The 27,031-nt window shown below is 50.0% G+C and overlaps 3 protein-coding genes across 5 annotated transcripts; 2 read left to right on the top strand and 1 right to left on the bottom strand.

The window, feature by feature from the left end:
* The first annotated feature begins 882 nt into the window (after window positions 1–882).
* On the top strand, window positions 883–9,024 carry LOC110480859 (solute carrier family 25 member 33). 2 transcript variants are annotated; one of them, XM_021549138.2, is made up of 7 exons: window positions 883–951; window positions 5,088–5,264; window positions 5,802–5,879; window positions 6,191–6,291; window positions 6,877–6,943; window positions 7,128–7,411; window positions 7,513–9,024. In XM_021549138.2, the coding sequence occupies exons 1-7, from the start codon at window positions 911–913 to the stop codon at window positions 7,710–7,712; spliced, it is 948 nt and encodes a 315-aa protein (XP_021404813.1). In that variant the 5' UTR covers window positions 883–910; the 3' UTR covers window positions 7,713–9,024. The 2 variants fall into 2 exon arrangements, with proteins under 2 accessions (XP_021404813.1, XP_077637388.1); XM_077781262.1 differs by lacking the exon at window positions 883–951 and having other exon boundaries at window positions 4,976–5,264.
* On the bottom strand, window positions 8,993–24,294 carry CLSTN3 (calsyntenin 3). Its single transcript, XM_021549136.3, has 18 exons — window positions 24,163–24,294; window positions 21,347–21,469; window positions 20,192–20,387; window positions 19,507–19,715; window positions 19,048–19,197; window positions 18,212–18,397; window positions 17,369–17,638; window positions 16,969–17,081; window positions 16,727–16,889; window positions 15,609–15,665; window positions 14,679–14,836; window positions 14,348–14,496; window positions 13,660–13,886; window positions 12,422–12,592; window positions 11,687–11,832; window positions 11,428–11,563; window positions 9,814–10,031; window positions 8,993–9,731 (listed from the first exon to the last, which is right to left on the bottom strand). The coding sequence occupies exons 1-18, from the start codon at window positions 24,245–24,247 to the stop codon at window positions 9,561–9,563; spliced, it is 2,928 nt and encodes a 975-aa protein (XP_021404811.3). The 5' UTR covers window positions 24,248–24,294; the 3' UTR covers window positions 8,993–9,560.
* Window positions 24,295–25,027: 733 nt separating this feature from the next.
* Window positions 25,028–26,752, top strand: RBP5 (retinol binding protein 5). 2 transcript variants are annotated; one of them, XM_021549132.3, is made up of 4 exons: window positions 25,028–25,223; window positions 25,480–25,658; window positions 26,133–26,234; window positions 26,618–26,752. In XM_021549132.3, the coding sequence occupies exons 1-4, from the start codon at window positions 25,151–25,153 to the stop codon at window positions 26,669–26,671; spliced, it is 408 nt and encodes a 135-aa protein (XP_021404807.1). In that variant the 5' UTR covers window positions 25,028–25,150; the 3' UTR covers window positions 26,672–26,752. The 2 variants fall into 2 exon arrangements, with proteins under 2 accessions (XP_021404807.1, XP_077646981.1); XM_077790855.1 differs by lacking the exon at window positions 25,028–25,223 and adding an exon at window positions 25,268–25,380.
* The last annotated feature ends 279 nt before the right edge of the window (window positions 26,753–27,031 follow it).

Below are 27,031 nucleotides of genomic sequence, written 5' to 3'. Positions count from 1 at the left end.
ATTTGACTCTGTTGCCATGTGTCCCTTAATTCCTTCTCCTCCAGACTAAAAGCTACAATTTTTTTTCAATCCTTCTGCTTCAGTGGCCAAGGTAGTTATTCTCCTCTGTGAATTCACTTCCTACATTTGTTTCTGTTGTAGCAGCATTGTACCCAAACTGGACACTCAGTCAGTCCCGTGTCACTCAGTGCTGTGAGTGAAATCACAGCAGTATAGAGCTGTTCTGACAGCTCATTTCATCTGGCCTACAGGCTATCCTAAACACATAAACTGATCTGATATGTGCCTTTTTGGCAACAGCATCATGTTGATGTACATTCTGCTTTTTTTAAGGAAGATGACATTCAATGAACTCTGATGTGCTCTGAAACTATGCATTTTAAAAAGCAACAAAGGATCTTTTGCCCCTGAATATTCCCTTTCTCACACTGATCCTCCAAACTTTGAAGTCATGGGTCTAATTTATTCAGACGGTTGGGGTTTTTTTGTGGAGAGCATTGGCCCGTTTTCATATGAACCCAAACATCTGAAGAAGCATCTGTGGTCCCATGAGCGAGGACGAACATCAAGAACCACTTGGCTCTGCTCTTGGACCCATCGCTTTCCCGTGGTCAAAAAAATCAGTTTGCCTTGGCTCCCCTACATGCAAAACAAAGATGAGCTTGTTTAAGTTTGGGGGGTCGGTTTAGAGGCTTGGGGAAGGGAATGATTCCATTGTTTTTAGTGGAAGAGCCTTGAGTGGCCGGGCCAAAGGAGCTGCGTGAATTTTCACGCGTACCTCCGCGCGGAGGAGCCCCGGCTCCCCTCGCAGCGCCCCGCCCGCCGCTCCCGCTGCCGCCGCCCGGGCGCCTCCTCCGGGCGGGCGGGGGCTGCCGCGCCGGGGCCGGGGCCGGGCGGCAGCGGCGGGGCCATGTCGCAGCACAGCACGCTGCTCCACCTGCTCGCCGGAGGGTGAGAGCTCCGGGAGCCGGGCGGGGGCAGGAGGGCGCCCTGGGGCGGGATTCGGGCCGCGGGTCCAGCAGCAGCCGCCGCCGGGAGCCGGGGCAGAGCGGCGCCCGCGGGCGCGGCTGTGCCCGGTCCGGATCGGGGCTCGGCGCCGTGGAGCAGCCCCGCAGCGCCGCGGGGAGTGCCTGGCTGCGGGGCTTGGGAAGACGGAGAGCCTCCCTGTGGGACGTGGAGCTTCATGCAGCCGGAGCTTGCCGGGGATGCGGGGCAAGGGAAGCGGGGTGCTGATCGAGAGCGCCACGAGGCCCCTTCAGCGGGGCATCCATGTGCTCGGGAGGGCGCCCAGCTCTCTCCATCAGCGCATGGCTGAGATTCCTGTGTCACTTTTCTGGCTTTAAATAGTGCGGCTGATTCTGGTGAGTCAGGTGTTTGGATCCCAGCCGTGCCTCTCTGCATTAGAAGCGTGCCCCTGTGCAAGTAATTTGTCCCGTGGCGTTTCCCCCTTCCTCTCTCAAAAGTCTCAAAACAATGAGCTTCAAGTTTATGGTGCCCTAAAGCAGAAGATAATGTGGTCCTCCGGACTTGTCTGAGTAACTGCACAAGTTCTCTGCTTAGGCAGCCACCTAATCCTTTTCCAAATCCCACCAACTTGCTGGAGTCCGTGTGGCAGTGAGGCCTGTGATACAGCATAAACAATATCGCACATAATTTATTTGCTTTTAATTAGTAGATTTCCAGTTTTCTGCAGCTAATGCAGTTCTTGTGCTATGTCAATCTTTGCATATGTGTATCTGTCCTCTCTGTTCCCATTGTTACTTTGTATATGTTATTCTCTTTTATTAATTTATCCTTTGAACTATATAATCATTACGTATTAGAATTTCTTAATACATTTATCTTTCTTAGCTTTCTTCTTAAACTTTTCTCTGTCTTTTTCCACCATGGTTCCTGAAAAACTGAGAGTTTGGCTAGTAACAAGAATGTCACTAGTGGGAACTTTTGTCAGTCTGTATCTGACCTCATCCATTAAGCAATACTCCTGAATTACAGCTAATTAAAACCCCGGGGATAATAAGAGATGAATGAGAAGCTCAGTTTATTGCTGCACTATATTTAATATTACTGGTTTATGTAATGAAACAAAACAGGATCTCATTCATGAAGAAGCAGTTCTCCACTTTGTCTTCTAGTATAGGAACTGGGGACCAGCCAAAGAAACTTGTGAGAGGCTTGTTCAGAGCTAATGCAAGAACACAATTCTTTCCACAGTGTGCAGTTAAACTGTGGGACTCCTGGCAACAGAATAGTAGAAGGTAAAGGCTTCTTATGTGTCCAGGAAGCATTTTAAAAAGATGAATGAAAAGGGATGTGTTGAAGGCTACTAAAAGCAATTCAATATTTCTGGCTGAGGAAATCCCTGAATTGAAAATTATGGGAAGCTGGGAGAGTGTTCTGGAGGTATTTCTCCTACTCTTCTGTAGGTGACCTTTATTTGTCTGTATCCTAGGTAGAAGCCTGGTTTAACTGCAGGTTTGTCTGCATTACTGTTCTTAAATTAAGATCTTCAAGCCACCTTAATTTTTGGCTAGCCTAAGTAAGAGCTAACATGAATTACCAGCAAACCTTGTCAGCTCTGTGCATGTGCTTATACACTTTTTAGATCACTTAAAAAATGTTAACAGTGTATTTTTTATTTCTCAACTAATCCTATTTTTCTGTCACCTCAAACTTGTCAGTTTCCCCTTTAAAATGTGAAAGCAAGATCTAGAGGCAAGTACCATTTTCTAAGGTAAAATTACCCGCCTTCTTCAATTAGCACTTTTTGCCACAGCTTTCCTCTGAGAGTACATGTTGTACTCATTTTCAACTGCTCTTCATCCTATTTTGCAGAAATTGCTTTAGTTCCTGCTTGTAGAGTAATGACACATAATTTTCCATTTCTCCTGAAATAGAAGAATTTTGCAGACCTATGTCTTCCATAGAGTGTAAGGAGCTGTATCATCATGTAATGCACATTAATACGTCACAGTTGATATTTCTTCTAGTTTTGAACTGGTACATTTCATTTCCTTAGCTTTAATTAATGGATGTTCTTTTTTCCTCTTTAGTCTTACCATTGAGGCACAGTAGCTCATAGTGACCCTTCACCTCACACTCTCTTTCTGCTGATTAAATGGCCACTATGCTAAGGAACAACAATTCCTTTAATTGTTATTATTGCTTTTATAATACTTTTTAATTATCTGTATGCATCATAGCTTCAGGAACACAACCTCAGGAAAATTTTATATATACTGGAAGCGTGTGTTCAAACTCAGATCCCGACCACTGCACGTGGGGACTTCTTGAAGAAATTAGATATTAAGAGAACATTACATAAACTTTTGCTTCCTTATTCACTATGAGAGAGAAAAATTATTAGTATACCAAGCAATTGTTTCAGTGTTTTCCTGATGTATTGTTTCCTCAGCTTTTAGATAAGGAGTTGAAACTGCCCTATTTGGACCTTTTAGACTTTGATCTCTCACCACTGTACCTCTGTACTCAGTCTTCTCCTGAGCTGGAGACTGTACTTCTGCTCAAAGAAGCAACAGGCATGCAAGTCTGGAGCCTGTATAAGACAAATTAATAGAATCTAAGGTAAAGAATAGGACTGTTAGATCCCTGAGTGAATATGGTCTGTATGGGAAGAATCAACATGGCCTTTGTGAAAGCAGACCCTGCCTCATACAACTCTGGATTGCTACATAGGCTGTGTCTTGGAGTCTGTGCTTGGTCAGCTTGTTCACCCAGAGAACCTGAGCCAGTATATTCACTGCTTTGCCAGGTGCTGTCTTCTGAGCTGGAGCTAAATTCAGGAGTCAGAACATTGCCAGACTCCCACCACTCGTCATATACCTTCTGAGGGAATTTGCTGCTGATGGACTGTTCTGCAAGTTGTCACCACCACTGTGTACATCTGCCAAGGGCTTGACAAAGCCACATGAGTGTTATGGAATAGCATAGCTAGTTGCCAGCATCATCAGCTCCATAATATCCTAGCTGCCATATCTTCAACTCTTGGATAGGCATCCAGACCTCTTTTTTTTTTTTTTTACCCCCCACTTCCTCTTGGCAATGATGTTGAAGCATAGGAACAAAGGCTGTGAGAATACCATGTATGTTCACTGAGCTGTATAGACTCTTTCAAATTAATTTTTCAGAACTCTTGCTCTTTGCTATCCTGCATTGTCATATGTAATACACCTGACTCTTCCCTGATATCTTGTGGTTCTTTGGTTGCCTTTTCTTTCTTTGGAGCAGAGTGAACTTTTTGTTAAGCCTCCATCTCTTGTGAAACAAAGCAATTTTGGCTGTTGCAAACGTGAACAATCGTCTATTTACCAAAGCCTCCTGCATGGTTTGCATGCAAATTCATCTCAAAATGAACATCCTCTAGAAGAGCAGAATTATCAGTCAAAGGATTTAGAGGAGCAGAAGCTGAGAACCATATGTGTCATTTCTGACTTGTCCCTGGGTGGTGGAAAGGGAAAAATGGGGTATGTGTCCTTTCATCATTCCTGCAGTGTGACGAGAGCCATTGATGGAGATGGTTCATGAGTTCCAAAAATAGGTTTTGCCTGCTGAAGGTCAGAGTCCTCTTTCATTAAGAAAGCCAGGCTTAGAGAGAGCCTGGCTGTTGGCAGAAGCTACAGACCTTGCTTACAGGGCCTTGCCAATGTGGGTCTGATGTAATTAGGGATTAAAGACACAGGCAGGCTGAGAGGTGGGAGAGTTCCGTGCTGCCCCTCTGTGATCCGGTGTGGCTGTGGCAAAGTGTGGGCCACGGTGCCTGGTGACCTCAGCAGCAGGCTTTGCAGTGAGGGTGGGCAGCAGAAATGTTTGCTCTGGGGGACTGCTGAGTCCCCATGGACTTGGGACTCTGTCTCAAATACTGAGTAAGGTTTCAGAGTGAGGCTGCCAGATGATGTCTCAAGCTGAGCTGTTACGTTAATCAGTGTCAGAGCAGGAGGCCATGTGTGACACAGGCTGGGGTGCCTAACCTCCTCTCCCAGAGGGGAGATGTTGTGGACAAGCAGGGTCAGAATTATCACCCTGTTTATGGCACAGAGGTCATTCTTACATGTGCTGCTGTGCCCTAGATGTGGTGGAACAGCTGGAGCCATCCTGACCTGCCCCCTGGAAGTGGTGAAGACACGTCTGCAGTCATCCCAGCTGGCACTGCGGCCTCTGTGCCTCCCAGAGGTACAGCTGTCAGGGATGAGTGTGAGACTGATGAATCCCACCCCACCATCTCCTGGAGTGCTCAAGTTGCTGAGGTGAGTAGGACAGGGCAGTGTGCCTGTTAGCACCAGGGAGGTGATGGTTTGGCCATCGGGTGGAGGGTGTGACGGGGGAGAGAAAGAGAGTTGGGCTGAGGCTCTGGAAGCCACAAGGGCAATAGAAGGTTTGATCAGAGCACAGGTACATCTGCTTCTCACTAGTGATCTGTGCTCTGCAAGGCAGCTTTAGGGGTCTGGGAGAAATGTCTCAGCTAGTGGTTTGATCAGACCCAGAGGGATGGCACTATCAAGAATAGGATGCAATGACTAGTGAAAAGTGTCCCTGCCCATGGCACAATAGTTGGAACTAGATGATCTTCAAAGTAATTTCCAACCCAAGGGGTTCCATGATTCTATGACTGAAGGAGAGAGGAGAAGTGTTTGGAAAGAAAATGAGAGCAGGGCAGAAAAAGGATAACATGGGAGGTGAGGAGAGGGTGCTACAAGAAATAATGAAGAACAAAGATGGAGGAGGAACAGGAGAGGCCCCAGCTTAGTTATTCTGCTGATTTCTCTGTTAATTTCCTTCTGTAGGGCCATCCTTGAGAAGGAAGGGAAACGATCCCTGTTCCGAGGTCTGGGTCCAAACCTCGCTGGGGTTGCTCCTTCCCGGTGAGTACTGTTCCACAACAGTGCCTCATGTTGTACACTTTTTAAGGGACCTGTGTCATAGCTGTCACTACGTTTTCTGAAAGCAGTCTGAGCCTTGTGCTCATGTGCCACAGGACCCCTTCACACAGACATCTTCTGGAACTTCTGATCATAGTGTTAAGATGATTGCTGGGGGCCAGGTATAAATGGTATCTGATGTCACATTAGACAGAACTGTGATGGGAGTAAGGAAAGCTGGAGTGAAACCACACAGTAATGTCTCTGCTCTTCATAGGGGAGATGTAACCTCTTCTGTATTTTTTTCTAACCAGGGCTATATATTTTGCTGCCTATTCTGCTGCTAAAGAGAGGCTTAATACTGTCCTGGTACCGGAGTCCAAGAAAGTACACATATTAGCAGCAGCCTGTGCAGGTGAGCCTTTTCTGTCTCAAATCAAAGCCAAGAGGTCCTTCTGTCTGGAAATGCCTATGTGTATCATTCCTTCTCCATTGCTGCTCTGAAGTTTTCTCCCTCCACATGTGGACAAGTGAGTTCCTTGCGTGACCACAATGTTTTCTCACTCCTCATTCTTCTTAGGCTCATCTCTTGAAGTCATGTCTTTATCCTTTCAGCTGCTATCATGAGCTCTATTCTGCTGTGAGAGAGAAGGCAGTGTTTAGACCACTCACAGAACCATTTCTCTTGATATATTCCAGTTCTCTAACAAAATCCTACACTCCTGAAAAATTAGTATTCTGTTTCCTGCCTCTTTGTAACACCCGGTCCTGTAGTAGCATTTTGTTGGAGGCAGAGGAGCTAATTATCACTAGACAAAGGCTGGAATAGGGGAGGAGGAGAATCAAATAGTCTGTCCTAAATATCTCTTCTCAAGGTCATTCTCAAATTGCAAATGCCTGCAGCTTGCCAAGCAGAGCTCAGAGAGCTGATAGATCAGCACCTCTTCACAAACTGGCAGCGTGATCCTGGCACTCACAGTCTTCCTCTTCTGTTCCCCAGGCATTAGCTCAGCCACACTCACCAACCCCATCTGGCTAGTGAAAACCAGGATGCAGCTGGAAGCCAGGTAAGGCAGGCCTGCAGTGCAAGCTGCTGCATGTCACACCAGGATTGGTTTGGGGGTTGGTGGGCAGAGAGAAGTCTGCAATTTCTCATCAGAACATGGCAAGTCATAGGCTGAGCAAGAGGGTTATGGCAGCACTATAGGTTGGGGTGCAGTATGCTGTCCTAACCCCCTCCCTTCTTTCCAGGGTGAAGGGGGAGATGGCCAGAAACGCTCTCCAGTGTGCCATGCACGTGTACCGCACAGAAGGCCTGCGTGGATTTTACCGTGGGATCACTGCTTCCTATGCTGGAGTGTCAGAGACCATCATACACTTTGTCATCTATGAAGCACTGAAAAAAGAGCTGAGAAGCAGCCAGCATTCCCATTCCCCATCACTCACACTTCCACCAAACAACAACGATTTCTTTGGACTAATGAGCGCTGCTGCTGTCTCCAAAACATGCGCTACGTGCATTGCATATCCACACGGTGAGTGGGTCCACTCTCCTTGCTTCTGTTCTCCTTGATGGGAGATGCCACGCCTGTAGGATCCATCTGCTAATATGTGGCTTCCCTTCTTGTCTCTGCAGAGGTCATTCGGACGCGGTTGCGAGAGGAAGGGTCGCGGTACCGTTCCTTTACGCAGACTCTGCAGCTCGTGGTCTGTGAAGAGGGACCCTCGGCTTTATACCGGGGGCTCCTGGCGCACCTGATCCGCCAGATCCCAAACGCAGCCATCATGATGGCTACCTACGAACTCATCGTGCATTTGGCCTCTTCCACATTGTAAGCTGTAGCACTTGGCTGAAGCTGCTGTGGAGGTGCAGGGACATCGTGGTCTTGAGACATGGTGTTTTGCAGGGCTCTGAGAGGCGGTGCTTTTTGTCACAGATAAGATTTGGGTCAGGCATTCTCAGGACACAATAACTATTTTGTGCCAAAATCTTTGCTCCAATGTGCAGTGTAGCCTTTTTTTTTCCTTCTGGAGACTTGAATTATTCCAGTGCTTCAAGATGTCAGGGCATTGGTTTGACAGTTCCTGTTGTAAACTCCCTTGATGAAACAAAGGCATAGAATTTACTGGGAAGGAGACAAAGCAGAAAAGCGTTAAGGGTGTCTTACTCCAGCATGTTCACTTCTTTTGGATCTAGTAACAACCATACATGGGCACAGCTGGGCATGAAGACAGGCTAGAGCTGAAACATCTGAGAGAACTGCAGCAAGCAGAGATCTTGTGCTGCAACCTTTGGCCTCAGAGGGGCTCTTCCACTCTCACCTACTGTACTGCCTTCTTGCCCTTAAGGACGATTTCTCAACCTTGGCTGCCAACAAATTGCAGGATTTTCCTTAGAGTCCCTCACATGTTGCAGCTGTTGCCCCAGGATGTGCCAGGCAGCTGACAGCCCCTTTTTGTCTTGCAGGGTCTGAAAAACCAGACCAAGTAGATCCAGGGAAGAAGCACAACCTGCTCTGAAGCACTATCCTAGCAACTCGTGCTACTGCTGGGCTCAGAGCCATGTTGTGCTTGATCTGTTGTGTTTCCATCCCCTCCATGCTCAGCAGAAAGAAGATGCCTCCTTCCCCAAGAAGTGCTGGGTCTGTTCTACAAACTGGAGCTCCTGTTATAAAAAATATCCTATCATACTGATAAAGAAAGCAGACCATGTGACAAAATAGATGAAGCTAAGGAGATTTGGCCAGTTTCTGTTGATGCACTGAGTGTATGGAAAGAGCCTTGTGTATTTTCCTGTGTTCAAGAATTCAGTTTGCTGTATGTGCTACATTTGCCTGCAACAAGTTTGAATGCCTTCTGTTCTTTTGTGGGTCCCTAGCACTGAGTCCTGGGGAAGGCTACATTGTGTTTACAGGGCATTTTGAGTCTCAGAAATGCAGGAGGGGTCGTGAGTGATCCCTTATTCTTGTTCCATCACATGCTAAAAAATGTAACCCTTCCCTGAGATAATGTAGTAATTTCGGTAAATACATGCTCTGGACAAGCTCCAGTTTCACATTAGAAGCTATGCTGTTTCTTTCTCTGGATGTAGTGAAAAACTGCAGAAGCCCTGAATGTTTTATTTGAAATCCATTTATTTTAAAATCCACTTTGTTTCCTTATCTTTCTTACCTTCATTCATTTAGTATTAGGAGTATTGACAATTTTACAAAGCGACACAAAGCTGCAGTGGTTTGTTGGTTGTTTTTTTTTGGTGGTTTTTTTTTTTTTTTTTTTTTTTTGCATGAAACGAGAATAAACCTCAAATGACAACATTGAAAAAATATACAATATATATATATAATATCTGGGGAGGGGTTGTGAGAAACCCCACTCTGAGCCCTATGGCTGGCTCTGCCTTTCAGATTTCCATTCTTTCCAAGACCTGCATCACAGTTTGAACCGTGCCACCATCACGTGTAAGTGCCCTAACACATGTTTCTGGAGAGCCAGATGGGGGGTCAATAACGTGGGGAATGTCCACAATGAGAATGGCAGAAGATGAAGGAACATGGGAGGGAGAAATGATCAATGAGGGAGGAGCACATATGTACACGGTGGGGGAGGAAAGAAGTTGAAAGTAAGACACCTCCTCCTTCCTGCCATATGTTTTGGGGGGATCCACTGGGCGGGTGTTTAAAGCTCCTAGTAGCGGTGAGAGACGTCACTTTTGCCAATGATGTGCCGGTCATTCATGTCAGTGCTGTCCGGGGAGTCAGGTGTCTCCGAGTCGGTGCTGTCATCATCATCCTCCACGCCCTCGCCAGCTCTGCCCTCCACACTCCCTGCTGCCCTCTCCTGACAGCTCTGGTAGGACTGGGGAGGTGAGATGGGGTAAGGGGAAGGGTCTGACAGCCCAGCTGCCCGCCCAGCCCCGGCCGCAGTGGCCACTCCTCACCTCCATGGGGTTGACGATGATGGTGAGGGCCGAGTCGTCCCAGAACATGTCACTCTCTTTGCCTCCAGTGCTGGTGTGCCCCGACTCAGCAGCCCCAGGGACCTCTTGCACCATTCCCCGGCGGTGCAGGGAGTGGATGCGCAGGATGCCGAGGATCACCATAAGTGCCAGGAAGCCCACGCACACCACGATGATGACAGTGGCAGCACTGGGAACCACTTTGGAGAAAGAAAGCGAGAAGCTGTGTCTAAAGTCTGTCACGGAAACATGCGTTTCCAAGCTGACACGTGGGAACTGAGATCCCTGGGCAGAGCCTGGGTTTTTGGTCTGTGCAGGAATGTAGCCTGACTTGACTGTACCACTGGCACAGGCAGTTCCTGTGATGCCAGCCTGGCCTGTAGACTCTGCACATCTTTATCTGCAGAATTCGCCAGAATATGTTGCACTCCATATATCTGTATCCTGCTCTTGGGAAGGAGAAAGAAATGTGTGCTGAGGACAGCCTCTAAGGGCTTGAGGATGATTTTAAAAGAGAGTGATTTCTGCACAAGCAGTAGAGAAAGCCAGAAGCCAAAAGATGCCTTCATTGCACATGGAACAAATGTGAATGCTATGATGGACTTCTAATAAGTCCTGTGGCAAAAGCCTGGCTTCTCTACAGGAGAAAACCTGAAATTCATCTAAGACCCTTAGCCTAACTCCTACATGTTTGTTTTAGTCTGTAGACTGACCCCCAACTCCCCAGATAACCACCTTCCTTGCAAGATCTATCTAGGCCCTCCACAAATTTGTTTGTATGGTTCTCTTCAGCAGGGACAAGTTTGCTGCTGCCAGCAGGCAGAGCTGGGGAAGGGAGAGGCAAAGGCACAGGCTGCCCCTGAAGTGCAGGGCAGTCCAGCTCCAGTCCTCCAGTCCAGCTGCAGGACTGGACCAACTTGATATCCATTATTGGAAGCAAAAGCTAGCTCAAAGGTGCCTTGCATGTCCCCTACAACAGGGGATCAAAATGTCTGTATGCAGCAAGTCCTGGAGCTTTCATAGCCCAGGAGGAATTGATTGGTGTGTGGTCATGCCTGAGGCACAGGGCTACCAGCACAGGGAAACACCTAGTCTAATTTTCAGGCTTCTCTCCTCTGTTTTGGTGGTAAGAATTCTCCTCTTGTCTGTGTGGTGTCATCTGCTGTGTTTTCCTGCCTTGCTGACCACCACCTTTCTTTCTTTAGAGCAGTGGCAGTCTTGACTCACTTTTCTCTCCTGCTCTTGAAGCTTCTTTCAGAAATTACTTTATACAAGCCCACACAGCAACTTTGCAAGGTGCATGAATGAAGTCAGCTTACAGATAGTCTTTTTAGACCTTCTGAGGTGTAGAATTCAGTCTGCTTCTACATCAAGAATATCCCTCAAGAGGAGTATTGTTGCAGCATACTCTAAAATACAATTTGACAGAGACTGCAGTCTGCTGGCTAATGATGAGAGGAACAGGACAGTATAATGAGAACAATGATAATGGGTGCAGGGAGCCTGAGAGGAATCCTCCATTCTAGGTTCTGCCTGGATGTCAGAACATGAGCATCCTGATCTAAAGGAATAAACCCAAAAGACAGTGTTACATACTTGGGTTGTCGTGGGTGCTTGCCAAACTGTGCCCAGACAGCTCTGCAGGTAAATGATGACCTCGGTGCACAAACTGCTGGGAGCTCAGAATATGGTTAGGATGAGCAGCTCTGTTCATGTTGTGGAGAACATTCACCTGCAGAAAGACCAGAGTGAGGGGACTCAACCCTGTGTCCGTGGTACATTCTGTGCATTCCCATGCACCGTGTCCTCCCCATGCATGCAGAAGAATCTCTGTGTGCAGGGATCAGTCTCATACCTCGACAGTAAACTCATTGCTGGAGTAGCGACCGTTCATCTCAGTGCAGGACAGGTGAAACTTCCTTTCATAGAGGGCAGCACCATGGTTGATGTGGTAGGAGACCTGGCGTAGGATCTCCTCGTAAACCGCAATGCTCTCCACTCCTGAGACAAGAAGAGAGGGGTGGGGTGAGGAAGCTCCTACTCCAAAGTCACCTGGCATCCTAACACTGCAGCAGCTAGAGGTTACAGAGGGATCCAAGGCAATGCCGGATTCATTAATTTTGGGAAGGGCTCAGAGATGGAACTGGCTGAGGAGAACCTGATGAAATCCCTGCTTGCATTGCTAAAACAAGTGGAAAGGAAGGAAGGATTGAGAGCAACAGCCTTGTTACATTCTGGGGAGTACGAAAGTGTTGTACCAGTCCCCAAGTTGTGGGATATATTGTCCCTGTCATGTCACACAAAATGCTACTGACACCTGGGAACACCAAACCCCAAGGAGTAAGTCAGGAGAAGTGATACAGGCCTGGGTGAGAGCTGACACCTTGTCCCAGTACTTTGCGCTGGAGGAAAAGCCACCTCCCCAAGGAAATGGTCAGCGACTTCCAAAAGGCGGGAGTTCATGAAATGGCTACATCTCAGTGTCACAAAATACACCAACACATCCTAACGTCAAGTGCTTGTCCCAGTGGTGCCTGACAGTTGGTGACAGAGGCATAACTAGATAGCTGTGAGCATGGAGAGGACGTACCTGTGATGGTCAGGTAGGCAGAGGTGTTAACGAGCTCCAGGCCCCGCTGCTGCAGCAGTGCCCCATCCAGGAGCAGGTACTCCCTCTCTGGGTCCAAGTCATCTCCTACTAGTGAGATCTCGCAGCCATCCAGGTTGTGCACAATCTCATCTGACATTCGTGTGTCTGTCACTGAGATGCAAACAGAAAGGAGATATGGCCAGAAAGCCAGACAGCCACCAGAGAAGGAAGGAATTACTCAGAGGGGAACCTGCTTACCTAAGAGTGCTCACATCATATGTAATTACTTCTCCTTCTCCACCTAGCACTGACCTTTAAGCAAAATCACTGTCAGTCTAATTACTTGTTTCAGGATGGTTCTAATGACATTATCTATGCACATATTAAAATCACTTTATTTTAGAACAACATACTATTATCAGTCTGGTTCATGATAACACATCTTGGCTGTAAGGACTTTGTTGACAATGACAGTGTGCAAATTAGGAACAACACTCACACATTTCCAGGCCCTGCACGCTTTTGAAAGCTTTTCCCTGTCTCACACTGCTGGTTACCATGGTTGAGATCTTATCTTCTTTAAAATGGCAACCACATTCAATAACTAACTGCTTTCAGCAGGATTGAGAACAATCTGCTCTTAAGTCAAGGAACTCGTCATTGTATGAGGAAAGGCAAAGCTTCTAAGCAGAAAGTAGAAGCAAAAAATCCTATTACCAGAAGAGATATGAAAGAAGTGAATGGACACATAGAGCACAGACTGCAGAGAAATTATCTGAGCATGATGGAAAGAAATTGAAGGACAGGATACTGTAGGGTGTGAGGAAACTGACTGGGAATTCGCAGGAATAAGTGAGACAGGAAGAGAAAAAATAAGAAAGAAAGCAGGAGAGAAGGAAGTAAGATGAGACTAAGTAAGTGCAGGAGTAGAGAGAGTAGCAGACAGGACATCCATCCAGCACTGGATTCAATAAAAGGAAATGTAGGTAAAATGTAAAAGGGATTAGGAATGAGCAGCCTGGGAAAGAATTAGGAGAGAGCTAAGGCAAAGGAACTGAGTGGATAGAAAAAGTACAGGGAGGAGCAGAAAGGGATAAGAGCCGATTAGCCTACATATTGACAATGTGCCCGGCTTCTAAATTTGTAAACTCTCGCTTTCGGGTGTAATTACAGGGGCTCTGCTTCCTCTGCAGGACCGCAACTCTTGTCTCTTACACCTTGCCCTGTACTCCACTCACCAGTACCGTGCCAGTTCTCATCCTTCTTGGCCTCCACCTGGTGAGAAATAGAGCAGGTGATCTGGAGGTTGGGGAACAGGGGAATTCCTTCTGGAGCCTCAAAGTCTGATGCAGGATGAGCAAAGTGGGCATTGCCACTCAGCAGGATCTGCGGGGCATCAGGCTGTAGCACCACAACATAGCCTTCCACATCAGGAATGGAGACACAGGACTCCTCACTGAAGCACCTGAAGGAGATCAGTAGAAAACATCAGTTGCCCCAAACTTCCAACAACAATATTATAAAAGATCGCCTCCTGCCCATCAGTTCCAGTGAAGGGAATATCTTTTTTCCAATAGTCCTCCTAAAGCTTCCCTGTAGCCTGCTGTGCAACACACAGATGTGTGGCACTAGGATCTGGTGGCTTGGTCACACTGACAAACACAGAAAATTAAAACCAGTCCACATGTCTGGAACACTGGGAATGGAGGCAGAAGTTCTGAATAGGCACTAGGATCCAGTACTAGAGTATCCATTTGGATAGTGGATCATTTATCATTTCTTTTCAGGAAGATTTTTACCCATTTTGAGACCATTTTAAAATACAATTATTTTAAAATACCAAGTGAGTCAGTGTAACTTTAGTCAAAAGAGAGGCGGGCAACCCTCTTGCTGAACTGAGCCAGAGGTGCTGGTTTGCCCACTCACTTGACAGCAGTGGTGAGCCTGAGTGGCCGGACCCCAGGGGTAGCAAAGCGCAGGGAATTCATGTAGGCCACGTGCTGGATCGCGTGGTTGAAGGTTTCCACATCATCACCCTCCAAGGTGAGCAGGGACTGAGAGGGGTTCACATGAACCTAGAGGTGGAAGAAAAGAAAACACTCATGGTTCCTTGGCAAATGACAGGAACCCAGGCTGAGAGAGACACGTAGGAGAAAGCTGGGGAGTTGTCTGAGGTGGGGGAGCAGGCAAAGCCCTGGGAAGCAAGGCTAGGGAGGAGAGTGGAGGAGATCCATGCAAGCTGGGCAGATGGGCATACCTTCATCCCTTTGCCCAGACTGTCGAAGTCACTGTAATCAAGCCCCTCACGGCAGGCATACAGGCATTCAATAACCTCCCGGCTCTCCAAGCTACCAGGGCGCACAGTGAAGCCAGCCAAGTAACCATGGAAGTAGTGGTGTATCGACAGAGGATCTCCTGAGGGAAACATGGGAGGTGGAGGGTGTGAGAGACATGGCGAGGAAGAGAGCAAAACCACAGAAGCAACAGTGTGAGTGTTTTACAGAGGTAAGGGAGGTAGTGGAGTACAGAGGGAGGCGTGGGGCATGGAAGAGCCCAGACAACAAAAGCAACAATGTGAGGGACATACAGATGTTAAGGGAGGTAGAGAGGGACAGAGGGTTGAACAGGACATGGAAAAACAAAGACAACAAGAAGAAGACAGGGGATGCTGAAGAAAGAAGATGAAAATTTTTGAAATTCCAGATGAGGGAAAGCGAGAAAAACAGACCAACAAAAAGACAAGGGCAGTGAACGTTGGGTAGCATAGAGAAGTTTCTGTCAAACTGCCGAATGCCAGATGGAAACAATTTCTTGTCCCCTTCTCACTCTGCTTCCGGTGAGGGCTTGTAAAAGAAACTACGCATTCCACAGATAGTTAGGGATGAGGTGACATCTCCTGATGTCTCTAATGGCTATTGTGTCCTTCAGAGACCAGCTTTAATGGTCAGGCAAGAGTACACACAAAAAGCATACTCCAACTCTCAAAGCAGGCTACAGTCCTTCCATCAGCCTTTTCATGCTCCACAGGTACCAAGGTATCAAGGACCAATCTGCCAAATAAGATGTTTCCTCCCACGGTGGAGGGAGATGGCAGGACAGGACTGGGGAAGATGCATGAGGAAGGCACCATGCAAGAAGTGATAGTCATGCAAGAGGGGAAGAGATCCATCTTCTTTCTTTTCCCTACCTTGCACAGAGTCAGTGGCATTCTCACTTCCTTTGGTTTTCTCTTTGGTTTTCTCCTCTGCAAAAGGAGAACATCTGGATGAGCAATAAGGCACTGTTAGATGGTAGTTACAGGGTCAGGCAAGTATCTCTACAAGGGCCTGTATTGGCCAGTCCCCAAGAACAGCTCTGTGCCAAGCAGTGCACCCCTCGGCCCTAGAGGCAGCACATCACAGATGACAGAGGGCAGAGTTCCTCTCACAAAACTGATGCTGAGACTGTAGGACGAGTAACTGACTTAAGGCATAAACTATAGTGTTTGCAGTTTTTCAGTCCTTTCCCAGTGTTATCTATTTTGGGAATTAGCCATGCTCACAACCAGCTCTGTTCTCAACATCCCTTAGAGACTCAGATAGCTCCAGGAGAGGGTCCCAAGCTGATCTATATTGGTTGTCTGCAGAATGTCAATCAAGAGAGCACAGAGCTGTGGGGAGATCTCTGACTTCAGAGAAGCAGCAGTACAGAAAAGATTTGATCTTGCTAGAAATTTCTGCTGGAGTGCAGGCAAGCAGTAGGAAAATTCCTTTAGTTCTGCCCTGCTTCAGTATAGCAGGAGAACTGAAGGATCTGAGAAATAGAGCCTTGCATTCCCATAGAACAGTTTTTAATCTAGTAGTGGCCTAACTTTGTTCTTTATCCAATTTTTGTCTTTCAACCCAATTCCTGTACACAAGGATTTATGACTTTTTCATATAGACCCTCAAGACAGAGAAATCTCCATCAACACAATCAGCAGCACAAATAGGACTGCCTGCTCTCTGGTAAAAGGCTTTGATAGAAATGCCAGTGCCTGAATGAGGTACAGGGTTTCAACTCTCCTCTTCTTGAAAGTTGGTTGTCCCTTGCATATTCTATGGCTGTTGTCCAGGAAGATGCCAGTGATACTTTCTCCTGAGCTGTTACTACCTTGGTCCACGAGGAAGGACGAGCCACACTAGCTTTGGTGCCAAGCAGGCAGGATGGCTGCAGAGTGATTTGCATCATTTAGTACTGGGTGGTGTTTCTTTCACCTCTCCCAGGTCTTCCTGCACCCCTTTTTCCCCACGTGGGGAGATCACAGCGTGGGGAGCGGGCACTCACCGGCCCAGCAGGCCCCGATCATGAGGGAAGGCTCCGGCCGCGGCGGGTGGATGAGGCCGTTGTCGTGGATCAGGGCGGGGTCGTAGGAGACGCCATCCACGTACAGCGTGACCGTGGGGAACTCCAGGTTGAGGGCGTAATGGTGCCACTCGTCGTCACAGACCTGCAGCAGACAGCAGAGCACGGCGTCAGCAAAGGGCAGAAGCAGAAGGGACATGGGGAGGATGCAAACCCTTCCTCACCTGCTCAAGCTTCCAGAGGAATTTCACAGGCCTTGCGCTTTCCAGCAACGGCCAGTAGAGGAAAGAAATCCGGCAGCCATGCACAGCCAGAGAGTAGTGGGAGTAGCCATCCTCTGCCAGGGACAAGCACAGGGAGTTACGTGTCACACTCCGAGCTGTCCCACTAGCCAGAAACCAGAAGCCCATGCTGCCATGCACGACTGGCACTCAGCACCGTGTGCTCAAAGGAGGCTTGAGTGCTCCGAGGAAAAGGGACACCTAAAGAAGCTGTGTTCCTAAGGAGGAACCCCTGCCCCAGTCCTGCTTTGGAATGTCAGAGATTCACCTTGCAGGGACAATTCCTTTCTAAGGAGTTAAGAGGCAGTGGGCAGAAGTGTCACCACCCCGGGAGGAGTCTCACCGCTCCGCACTGTACTGCAGATCACAGTCTCCTCTTCTCGCCTGCCTTTGCTGGGCACCACGGCATGCTTCATCCACACAGACAGGGTGAAGTGGTCACTCAGCCCCTCATGGCCATTCGGCCCATTCACCACAGGCACCTGGGCGGCCTGGCTGCCATTGAACCAGTAGATGAGGCTGCTGTCCTGGCTGTAGTGCACCGAGAGCCGTGCCGTCCAATTTGCCGTGGGGCTAGGCACTGGCAGCAGGTCAATCTCTCCTGAGGCAGCACCTACCAAGAAGGGAGGGAGTCAGGAATGTTGGCATGGGAGAATAAGAAGCCTGAGAACTGGGGATCAAATGAAGTGGGCACTGGAAGCCTCACTGTAATGTCTCAGTGCACAGAGAGATGAGGAGTTGCCTAAAGGACTTCTCCTGTCTGGAGAAGAATCGTGACTTTTTGTTCAGTGCCAAGGGCAGTCCCACAGACTCTGCATACTGGGACAATGCACAGAAATCTCTGTATTCCCAGCAAGGAAAGCACAGGTAGTCCTTTATAAAACTAGAAGGTTGTGGAAGTGTTCAGTGCCAGGTTGGATGAGACTCTGAGCAACCTGGCCTATCTCTGGCAGGGATGTTGGAACTAGAGGATCTTCACAGTTCCTTCCAGTCCAAACCATTCTGCAATTCCATGAGATGTGGGCAGGAACACCCACTGCCCCTCAGTGCAACACACAAGCTCAGTGTCCTCCCACCCCAGTGACCACAGCAGACGTGAGGAATGTGTTCCCCGGCACCTCTGCTGTGTGAGGAGCAGGGTGCTGTGCCACAGCCGCCCTCAGCCCATTGGAAAGAACCAATTCACCACAGAGTTTGCGCAGGGACTTCTCGGAGTAGTTATCCCGGTCACAGCCCTTGGCCACATGGTTTGTCTGCAGCTCCACGGTGGCCTGGATGTTCCACAGTGGCTCATCACAGGTCTCCAGGTGAATGGTGGGGAAGAGCGCGAGGCTGCCTGCGCCAGGGGTATACTCAATCCTCTTATTCCAGCCTAATGGGAAGGAGCAAAAGTGAGGGATTAGGAACTGCCAAGGACACAAGGCCAGAAAACCTGGCATACACACAAGTGGCATCTATGGATTAGTCTAAATTTTTGGCCCTTTCCACATTGGAAACACAGCTTTACGCAGCTGGCATCAATGCACGGAAAGATTTCTTAGAAGCACAGAATCTGAGGTCCCAGCTTCCACAGCTAATACTGGTGTGTCACCACTCTATAGCTGATCAGCCTCTCTTATCAGGCAAAGCAGGTGTTTAGCTGCGTTGATTTCCCCTTAATTCTAATTGACTAAGGTGAACCTGCAGGAACACATCACCACTGGAAAAGACAAACACCTTCCAGAAGAACAGCCCCAAAAACAATCTTTGCTGAATACAGTCTATGAGCCTTATCAAACACATGGCAGATCACAGAAATCCAAGGAATGATTTTATAATGTTAGAATTTACCTTTCAGTGCCTTTGCAAAAGACTTAGACATCTGCTGTGTCCCCTGATGGAGATGGGCTGGTGCCAGAACTGAACCATATATATGGGCATACAAATTTATATGTGTATATACAAACATTTGTGATGAGCAGGACTGAGTAGTAGCAGAGCAAAAGCAAAGAGAAGAGATAAATGTGTTTGGAGGTTTCATACCCTGCCAGCTGGGCTTGCAGGTGGGTTTCACCTGGATTTCCACTTCAGCATCATCAGAAGCTCTCTTCTTTCCACAGTCATAGGCTGTCACTGTGAATTTGTAGACACGATCTGCACTGTACTGCAGTTTCTCCGTGTTCTCGATGTTCCCTGGTTTGCAAGACAAAGAGATCAAGGTAGAGGACAGACAGTCTCCTCAAAGATGTTCCTTCTAAAAATCACTCATATCTTTGATCAATGACAAAAACACCCAAAAAAGAGTTGAGTCACCCTGCCCAGTGTCACTTTGTAACAAGTTATAGCATCCCAAAAAATGGATGCTGCTGCTCTCTCCAGGACAGATCAGCAGTGCTGGAAAATTTATACAGCACAGCTCTGCCTTCAGATGGGGCCGGCAGAGAAGGAGCAGAGCAGGAGAACAACAACAGTGATGTGCACATGGTGGGTGTGGATTCTTACCATCGTTGTCAATGAGGAAGGGAATATTTGGGGTCAGGATCTCATAGTAGCAGATCTGGCTGTACTGCGGCGAGCAGTCCCCGTCGATGGCCTCCACACGCAGGATGCGGTCGTACAGCTTTCCCTCCGTCACTGCCACGCGATACAGCTTCTCCACAAAGACGGGAGCAAACTCATTCACATCGTTTACTCGCACGTGCACTGTGGCCCTGATGCAGAGAGACACCAATAAGAACTGCTGGGCTGATTACGTGCCATGCACCACCTAAATTTCAAAGGCATTATTTTAAAGAGCGCCACTCTGATTTCCAACTGTCAAAAGCAAGTACAAGGAAAGACACCTTGATTTCAGTGCAGGAATGCTGTCACACGGGTGCTTGGACAATGGTTTCCAACCACTCAGAAAGAGCTAAAGTAATAATAATGCAATCTGGACCTCCTACCTCTATGGAACAATGTAAAACACCACTTTTAGAAACTGCTGTCAAACAGACCTCCTTTCTGTATTCACTCATGTGACAGTCAGTGAACATTTCTCTTTGGGTCTTCTTAGCATGTTGAGTTACAATGTCATGGCTAAAGAAAAATACTTCTGACTAAACAAAGTGTTTCCACAGCAACTTTCCTTTGCATTCTTGTCACAGATCACATTTTGTAGCATGCAGCAATGTCTGCATGAACTTACTTGTGTGATTTTTTGGTATTTGCTCCATCAGGTCCCTCTCCACAGTCATAGGCCTGGATGGTAAATGTGTGCTCCTTATGCGCTTCACAATCCACTGGCTCCTTGGCCCGGATCAGCCCCTCTCCTGTAGCTTTGTCCAGGATCACAGCTTCAAAAGGTACCCCTGACCCATGGATCCTGAAGCCACAGATTTCACCTGGTACACACAAAAAAAAAAAAAGAGGAAGGGGATAAAAAAAGGACTGAGGAGAGCACATTACATCCCTTTCTTTCCTTTCCTATATTTTCTTCCTTTCTAACTTACACTTTCTGTTCTCCCCCATTATCATCCTTCATTTTGAGCAGTTTTTGACTCCCTAGGATTTCCTCCTGCTAGCCCTTACAGCCACTAATGGTGCAGATTGCCATCTACTGGAGAATACTCCCACGGCAAGGAGTCCTGACCAGCATCAAGAAAGATTGAAGGTTACGAGGCTCAAGCTACATTTATTAGTGCTACACAGTCCTGGGGGAGCACCTTATTTCCCTTCCACATCCCTCCCTCTGGGGAGGCAAAAGGGGCCATATACTGCAGATAGCCAGAGCACGAAGATCCACGATGTCTCATCCACCCACACACGCAGGATGCGCAGAGTACCGCAGGGAGCTGCAGATAGGGTCACCTAAACCCTAAAATTCAGCTCACAGGGACCACATTTACTCTCCCAAAGCTGAAGAAGAATGCATGAGGAAACTCCAGGCGTGGCCTAAGCAAGTACTAGGAATACAACCCTTGAAAGCATGGACTTTGTTCCGGGGATTTGTGCCCACGGTGAGGGGATGTAGCACTGCCAAGGAAGTGTGCCCTACCAGCTTTCTCCAGGGCTCACAGACTCAGCACTGTGCATGTGATCTTTGGAAATAGCAGAACTGCGTCAAAAAGTAGCTAGCTCCACCCTCAGCTCCTCTCCCCAAGGAAACAGCTCACAGCATCCTAAATCAAGCTGTGCCCAAATTGCCTCCAGACTTCACTAGGGACCTCCTCCAGAACAAGGTTTGGAGGTGATTGTTTCCTGAAGAGAGTTAGGATCCAGCACAGGGATGAATGTCACTGTGTCCCTTACTGTCCATAAGTCTGTCCCTGCCCTCCACCTTGGCAGATCTGTTCCCACATACCTGCATAGCGCAGTGGGGCATCTTTGTCCAGCGCAAACAGCGGCGGGTTGAGCAGGACGGTGTTGTCATTCTCCATGATGATGCCCTGATACTCGGCTTCAATCCATGGTTTGTGCTTGTTTGCTGGGGCAGATTTGGGGTAAGGGATGGAGGACAGGAATGTATTAGCCACCAACTGCAGGTTCAGTAGGAAGAGAGAAGAATTTCATCCCCTGATAAGTAACAACCACCCCTCACCACCTTCTTCTCTAGAAATAAAGACATCTAAAATAGGCTGGGAGAAAAAATTATCTTTATTTAGTTCTACTCATGGGAGACCTCTTCAGAAACAATGTGTTCCTTCTAGTGTCCTCATTACTATCTTATTAAAAATAGGTGGAGAGATACCTGGGTGCCCAGAAAAGCTGAAGCAGCTAAAAAAAGTGAACTCAAGAGGCAGAAGTAACCTCAGCCTGGAGACATATTCCAAATACTAAACCCTTTAGCTCAATGAAGCCACAATGGAAGGATCCAGCCTACATCTTCCCTTGGGGTATCCCCAGAGGACAACGCAGGCATTATCACTTCTGCCTTACACCTTCAAGACTGAGGCCCAGGACCTACACAATGCCCAGGTACACCTTCATTCAGCCATCCTATGCACATAACAACCTATTCTGAGAGCCCCTTGCTCTTTCATTTCCCACTCCATGGTGAGCACCATATTCTTTTGGGCCCTCCTTGCTAATCCCGTTGGCTGGAGCCCAGCCAGGCTTGGCATGGAGGCAGCAGCCAGCAGGAGGCTCTGAAAAATGTCACAGGCCCAGAAATAGCAAATTAATCTTTATCACACAGGCTCCGGGGCAGGGAAAGGGAGAAATAAAGGGTTGGGGGGAGGGAAAGGGAGGGGATAGGAGGGGAGAGAGGAAAAAAAATCATTACAAATGACAAACCCCTCCCCCATGCCCACTCCCTGCCAAATGGGCCTCAGAGATTATATTACATGGCCTAGTTACAACCCCCATTCCCAGATAATCCCCCACTCTCCCACCCCCTGGAGACCAAGATTTATTACAACCCAGCAACACTTTGAGCACAGCGTGGCTCAGAGCTGGTGGGGAGCAGGATATAGAGCCATTCCCCTCAAGGGCACTACTTCCAATATGTTGACTCCATCCTCTGCAGCACAGTGTCCTCTGAAAGGCCATACTGGCATGGCCTCTTGTTGACTCAAAAGGCGCAGCATCCTGTGCAACCAAGCACTTGTGCATTTCAGGGCCAGGGAGTGCTGCCAGGGGTGGCTGGGGGTCCAGCAGGCAGGGTGACGGGTCAGCAAGGGGATGTGCCAGCAGGGCAGAGTGGGCAGATCCAGCCTGGTGTGGCAGCGAAGAGCGTGGGTTGGCACTTCTCCACCACCGTATTGATTGCGATTATAAAGCATTGCGTAGGAAATCCAGAGAAACATCCATCCTGCTCAGTATGCAGGTGGAATCCTCCCTGTGTGCAAGTGCCCGCGTCTCCCCCTGCCCGCCCATTGTCCCCACCGGATTCCATTCTGTTCCGGCTCTATCCATGCACCACACCACCGAGGTGGGGATCCAGAGCTATAAATGCCAAATGTGCCCTGTTGCTGGGGTAACAAGCTGATGGTACAGAGATAAATCCTTTGCTGCATCCACCTGCAACTTGGGAATCACCAATCTGATTTCTCGGGAAATGAGTTGTTGAAGAATAGAAAAACATTTTAGGAATATTTTTAGGATACAGACTCCTACCAGGATACAAACTCCTACCAGCTTCAAGAAAGCTCCCGTCAATCTAATATAATTTGCCAAAGGTGGGTAGATGTTTCCGAGTGCAAATTCACAAAGGAGAGGCAGAATCCTGAGCATGACGGGCCTTTCCTCGCCACCGAGCCCCACGGAAGCAGAGCAGAACAAATAAATGCCCCTGCCAATGTCAGGGCACACACAGCTCTGTGGTGCACCCACCCCATAGCCCTGACTCTTCCAAGGCATGGAAAGCACCCTATGGTGTTACATTCCCCAATGAGCCCCGAGTCCCTCAGTTGTTTACAGATTTTCCCACCCTGTCAGATTACCAACACACTGACTCCCCTCGGATAAATCTCTCAGGCTTGTCTCTACAGCCACAGATGAAGAAACCTACACCTTTCTCCATCACTCTGTGTGCTCAAAGAACAACTGCATTCAGAAGGTTACAGCTGTAGTACTGGGGTGATTTGGGGGTCTTTCATCTTTATCACATAAAATACATAAAATCAACCTGCATTGTTAAAGCATAACTATGCAAAAACAGTTCCTATGGACAGATTGTAGATGGATGAACTAGGACTGGAAGATGGAGCTAGGGAATGTGTTTTATGAATTGCAGGGGACTGAGGAGAAACAACATATTCTCTCTCAGCATGCTAGGGAAGGGATGGGAATTTAAATCCACCCAGTGATAACTAAACAAAAGCAAGACAAGTGGGTGGGAAAGGGAAAAACGCGAGAGGAGAGCTAGGAGACTAAAGAATGGAGAAAAAAGTGGTAGTACGATGACAGATGGACAAAGTAGAGAATGGAGATGGGATGGCATGAGAGCGCCCGAAAGGACGAAAAAAGCCCGGGCCGCCGGGGACCGCGGAGATGCCCCGACAAAAACGTGCCGGGCGAAGGCGGCGGGCAGCGCGGAGCCGCACCGCCACCGCGGGGACGGATGGACGATCCGCGGCCAACGTGTCCCTCCAGAGCCCCTCCGCGGGGGCTGCCGGTGGGTCCCAGCGGAGCGCCCGCCGCCGCCCGGGACCGTGCCCGCGGCGCTCCGCCGCTCACCTTTGTTGGAGGCGCTGCCGGGCAGCGCGGCGCAGAGGCAGATCAGCGGGAGGAGGACGGCGGCGCGGGGCCGAGGGTCGCCCATGGCGGCGGCGGCGGCGGCGGGTCCCGGCCGGACCCACGCCCTCGCTCCCGCGGCGGCGGCGCGCAGGGACGGCGGCACCTCCGGCAGCGCTCCGCGCCCCGCCCGGCCCCGCCCGCACTGCAGCATGACGTCACGGGCCGCGGGGCGCGCAGCCAACGCGCGCGGCCGCCGCGCCAGGTGCCGCGGGACGGGGATGCGGGACGGGGATGCGGGATCGGGATGCGGGACCGGGATGCAGGCAGGGCGCGCCCGCTGCTCCTCGCCTCCTCCCTGTGGGACAGGCAGTCCGCGGAGCGCGGCGACGGCTGCGGACACCTGCCCGCGGAGGGGCGGAAGCTTCGAAGGCGGGGCGGCTGCTGAGGGGCAAGGAGGGCGTGGAGATCGGGGGGATGTGGGGGCGAGGGGCTGCAGACCGCACCCGGAGCCCGGACTCCGGCTCGGCAGGGCGGAGCTGCCAGCCTGCCGCCGCCTCTCCTCGACGGCGTGTCCGCACCGCGGGGAGCGCAGGCCGGGGCACCGCTCCGACGAAGCTCCCAGACACCGGCGTCACGGTGTGTGGAAGGGCAGGACAGGCAGGGTTCCTTGCCGCTGGTTGAAGTCCAGAGTTTAATACGAGCAGCCCCCGAGGAGGTTGGAGGGTGAGGAGGTAACTCGCCGTCCTTACGTCCTGCCCAGCCGAGGCGGAGATGCTGGAGCAGGGGCCGTCCCGGCCCTTTCCGCGCCCCCCGGCGCGGGGACTCTTACAGCGGCGGGGGGCGCGGGGACCGGTCCGCCCCGCAGCGCTCCCCGCACCGCGGGAGAGACACCGGTCCGCCCGGCGAGCCAGCTCGGTCCCAGCTCCGCTGCTGCCCGGCCGCTTGCGCTCTTTTCTCCGCGCCGTCCGCCGCGTCCCACTGCCCCGGCATGCCTCCCAACCTCACCGGCTATTACCGCTTCGTCTCCCAAGAGAACATGGACAATTACCTGCGGGCTTTAGGTAACGCTTCCCATTACGCTCCCTCCTCCCCCTGAGTTCCGTTCTGTATCTCCAAAATGTTAAGTGTCGGAAAGGGAATAGAGGAAGGGAATTCGGAACCTTTTGGTCCTTCTGTCTTCTACCATCGCTTTTGTGCTGTGGTAGTAGAAGAGAAGAGGTACTATGGCTGATGCTCCTTTGACTAAAAGAGTGGAGGAGCTCTGCTGGAGGAAGGGCCCAGGTCGTCCACACATCTCCCCTCTCTCTCATCCTCTAGATATCAACGTGGTCCTGCGAAAGCTGGTCTGCCTACTGAAGCCGGACAAAGAGATTATCCACACGGGTGATCACATGGTCATCCGCACTATCACCTCCCTGCGGGACTATGTTATGGATTTCGACCTGGGAGTCCAGTTTGAGGAAGACCTGGGACCTGTGGATGGACGCAAGTGCCAGGTGAGAAACCCAAGCAGTGCCGTTTCACAAGGGATTGGGGTGTGCTAAAGAGTTCAGGGACTTGCTCTGCTTTTTGACTCAATACCCAGGTGAAAACCAAGCCCAGAGTTGGCATGCCCCTGCAGGTCCAGGAGTAAGTGATTGCATGAGCAAATCACTCACTGCAAAGTGAATAAGCTGCAAAGAGCCAGAAACCAGTTCCCTGGGATCCGGAGGATATTATCCTCTGGAGCAAAGCCCTGAAAAGATAGAATGTCAGGCCACTTGGCAGAACTCTGTTGTTGCGCTTGGAAGCCAGAGGGTCATTCACCTCCCACAAAGACCATCTGTCCTAAGGAACCACTAAAGAGCCACCAGATCAGGGATTGGATTTGACATTGTGTCGGAGAGGAACAGCCAGCGTCATCACTGGAAACATGTATCATCCCGATCCACTTGTCTCAGGACCATGTCTCTCCTTCTCCTTCCCTTCAGACAACCGTCTCCTGGGAAGGGGATCAGCTGGTGTGCGAGCAGCTCGGAGAGAAGAGGAACCGAGGCTGGAGGCACTGGTTGGAGGGGGACCAGCTGCATCTGGTGAGGAGGGGTCCAGTGCAGTTTGCAAAATCCCAATCACAGCGAGTGGGGGGACACAGTGTGGGTGCTGTTGGCTCTGAGGCAGCCCTGCAGTTTCCTTCCACCTTCTCTAAGACTTCATCCCCTGCTCTGCGGGGGGCAGCCAAAGCTTCACACAAACATCCGCCTCCAGGGTTTAAAAGTTAAACTCAAAAGTTAAACAGTTCAACAAAGGCGATGTCCCTTCCCTGCCCTGCAGCCAGACCCGCAGGGACTTTGGGAGGGTCGGCGGTACAACAGCGTGTGGCCTGCGAGGCTCCAGCCAGCAGCGGGAGGGCTGGCAGAACTGGGGAGAGGCAGGACGGGATCCCACCTAAACTCCTCTTTTGCCTCCCGTTTCCCAGCGCATGACCGCTGAAGACGAGGTCTGCGTCCAGGTTTTCCAGAAGGTGAAGTGAGCGCTCCCCGCAGAGATGCCCGGACGGGACCCGCGCTCCCCAGTGCGAGAAAGAAAAAGAAACAAGACCCGAGCGAGCCGAGCCCCACCGTAGCAGCGTGTTTTCTTGAGCCTCGCCCACCGCCCGGCGGCGGCCGGGGGTCACGGCTGGGCCGGGCCGGCGGGGAGCGGGAGGCGGGGAGCGGGATGGGCCGGGCGGGGAGGGCGCCGGGCCGCCGGCGGCGCCGGGGCTCCTTTCAGAATAAGAGCGGTCTGGGAGGAGCGGGGCGGGGGCTGCCCCGCGGCCGGCCCGGCCCCCGCAGCTCCCGCGCTCCTCCTGCTGCCCCCACCGCGGCCGAACCCCGCCGTGCCCTCCGGGAAT

This window comes from Lonchura striata, chromosome 2 (genome assembly GCF_046129695.1).
Source record: "Lonchura striata isolate bLonStr1 chromosome 2, bLonStr1.mat, whole genome shotgun sequence".
In the NCBI taxonomy this organism is placed as follows: Eukaryota; Metazoa; Chordata; class Aves; order Passeriformes; family Estrildidae; genus Lonchura; species Lonchura striata.
The sequence above is the reverse complement of the archived record's forward strand: the minus strand, read 5'-3'. Positions and strand labels throughout refer to the sequence as shown.

Excerpts from the sequence above, each read along its gene's own strand:
- LOC110480859 (XM_077781262.1), top strand. The coding sequence starts at position 5,008 with ATGTTGTGGACAAGCAGGGTCAGAATTATCACCCTGTTTATGGCACAG. Across the intron at positions 6,292-6,876 it reads ATTAGCAGCAGCCTGTGCAG|GCATTAGCTCAGCCACACTC; the intron begins GTGAGCCTTTTC and ends TCTGTTCCCCAG. Across the intron at positions 6,944-7,127 it reads AGGATGCAGCTGGAAGCCAG|GGTGAAGGGGGAGATGGCCA; the intron begins GTAAGGCAGGCC and ends CCTTCTTTCCAG.
- RBP5 (XM_021549132.3), top strand. The coding sequence starts at position 25,151 with ATGCCTCCCAACCTCACCGGCTATTACCGCTTCGTCTCCCAAGAGAAC. Across the intron at positions 25,224-25,479 it reads CAATTACCTGCGGGCTTTAG|ATATCAACGTGGTCCTGCGA; the intron begins GTAACGCTTCCC and ends CTCATCCTCTAG. Across the intron at positions 25,659-26,132 it reads TGGATGGACGCAAGTGCCAG|ACAACCGTCTCCTGGGAAGG; the intron begins GTGAGAAACCCA and ends CCTTCCCTTCAG.
- CLSTN3 (XM_021549136.3), bottom strand. The coding sequence starts at position 24,247 with ATGGGCGACCCTCGGCCCCGCGCCGCCGTCCTCCTCCCGCTGATCTGC. Across the intron at positions 20,388-21,346 it reads TGCCCCACTGCGCTATGCAG|GTGAAATCTGTGGCTTCAGG; the intron begins GTATGTGGGAAC and ends TGTGTGTACCAG. Across the intron at positions 19,716-20,191 it reads AATACCAAAAAATCACACAA|GGCCACAGTGCACGTGCGAG; the intron begins GTAAGTTCATGC and ends TCTCTGCATCAG.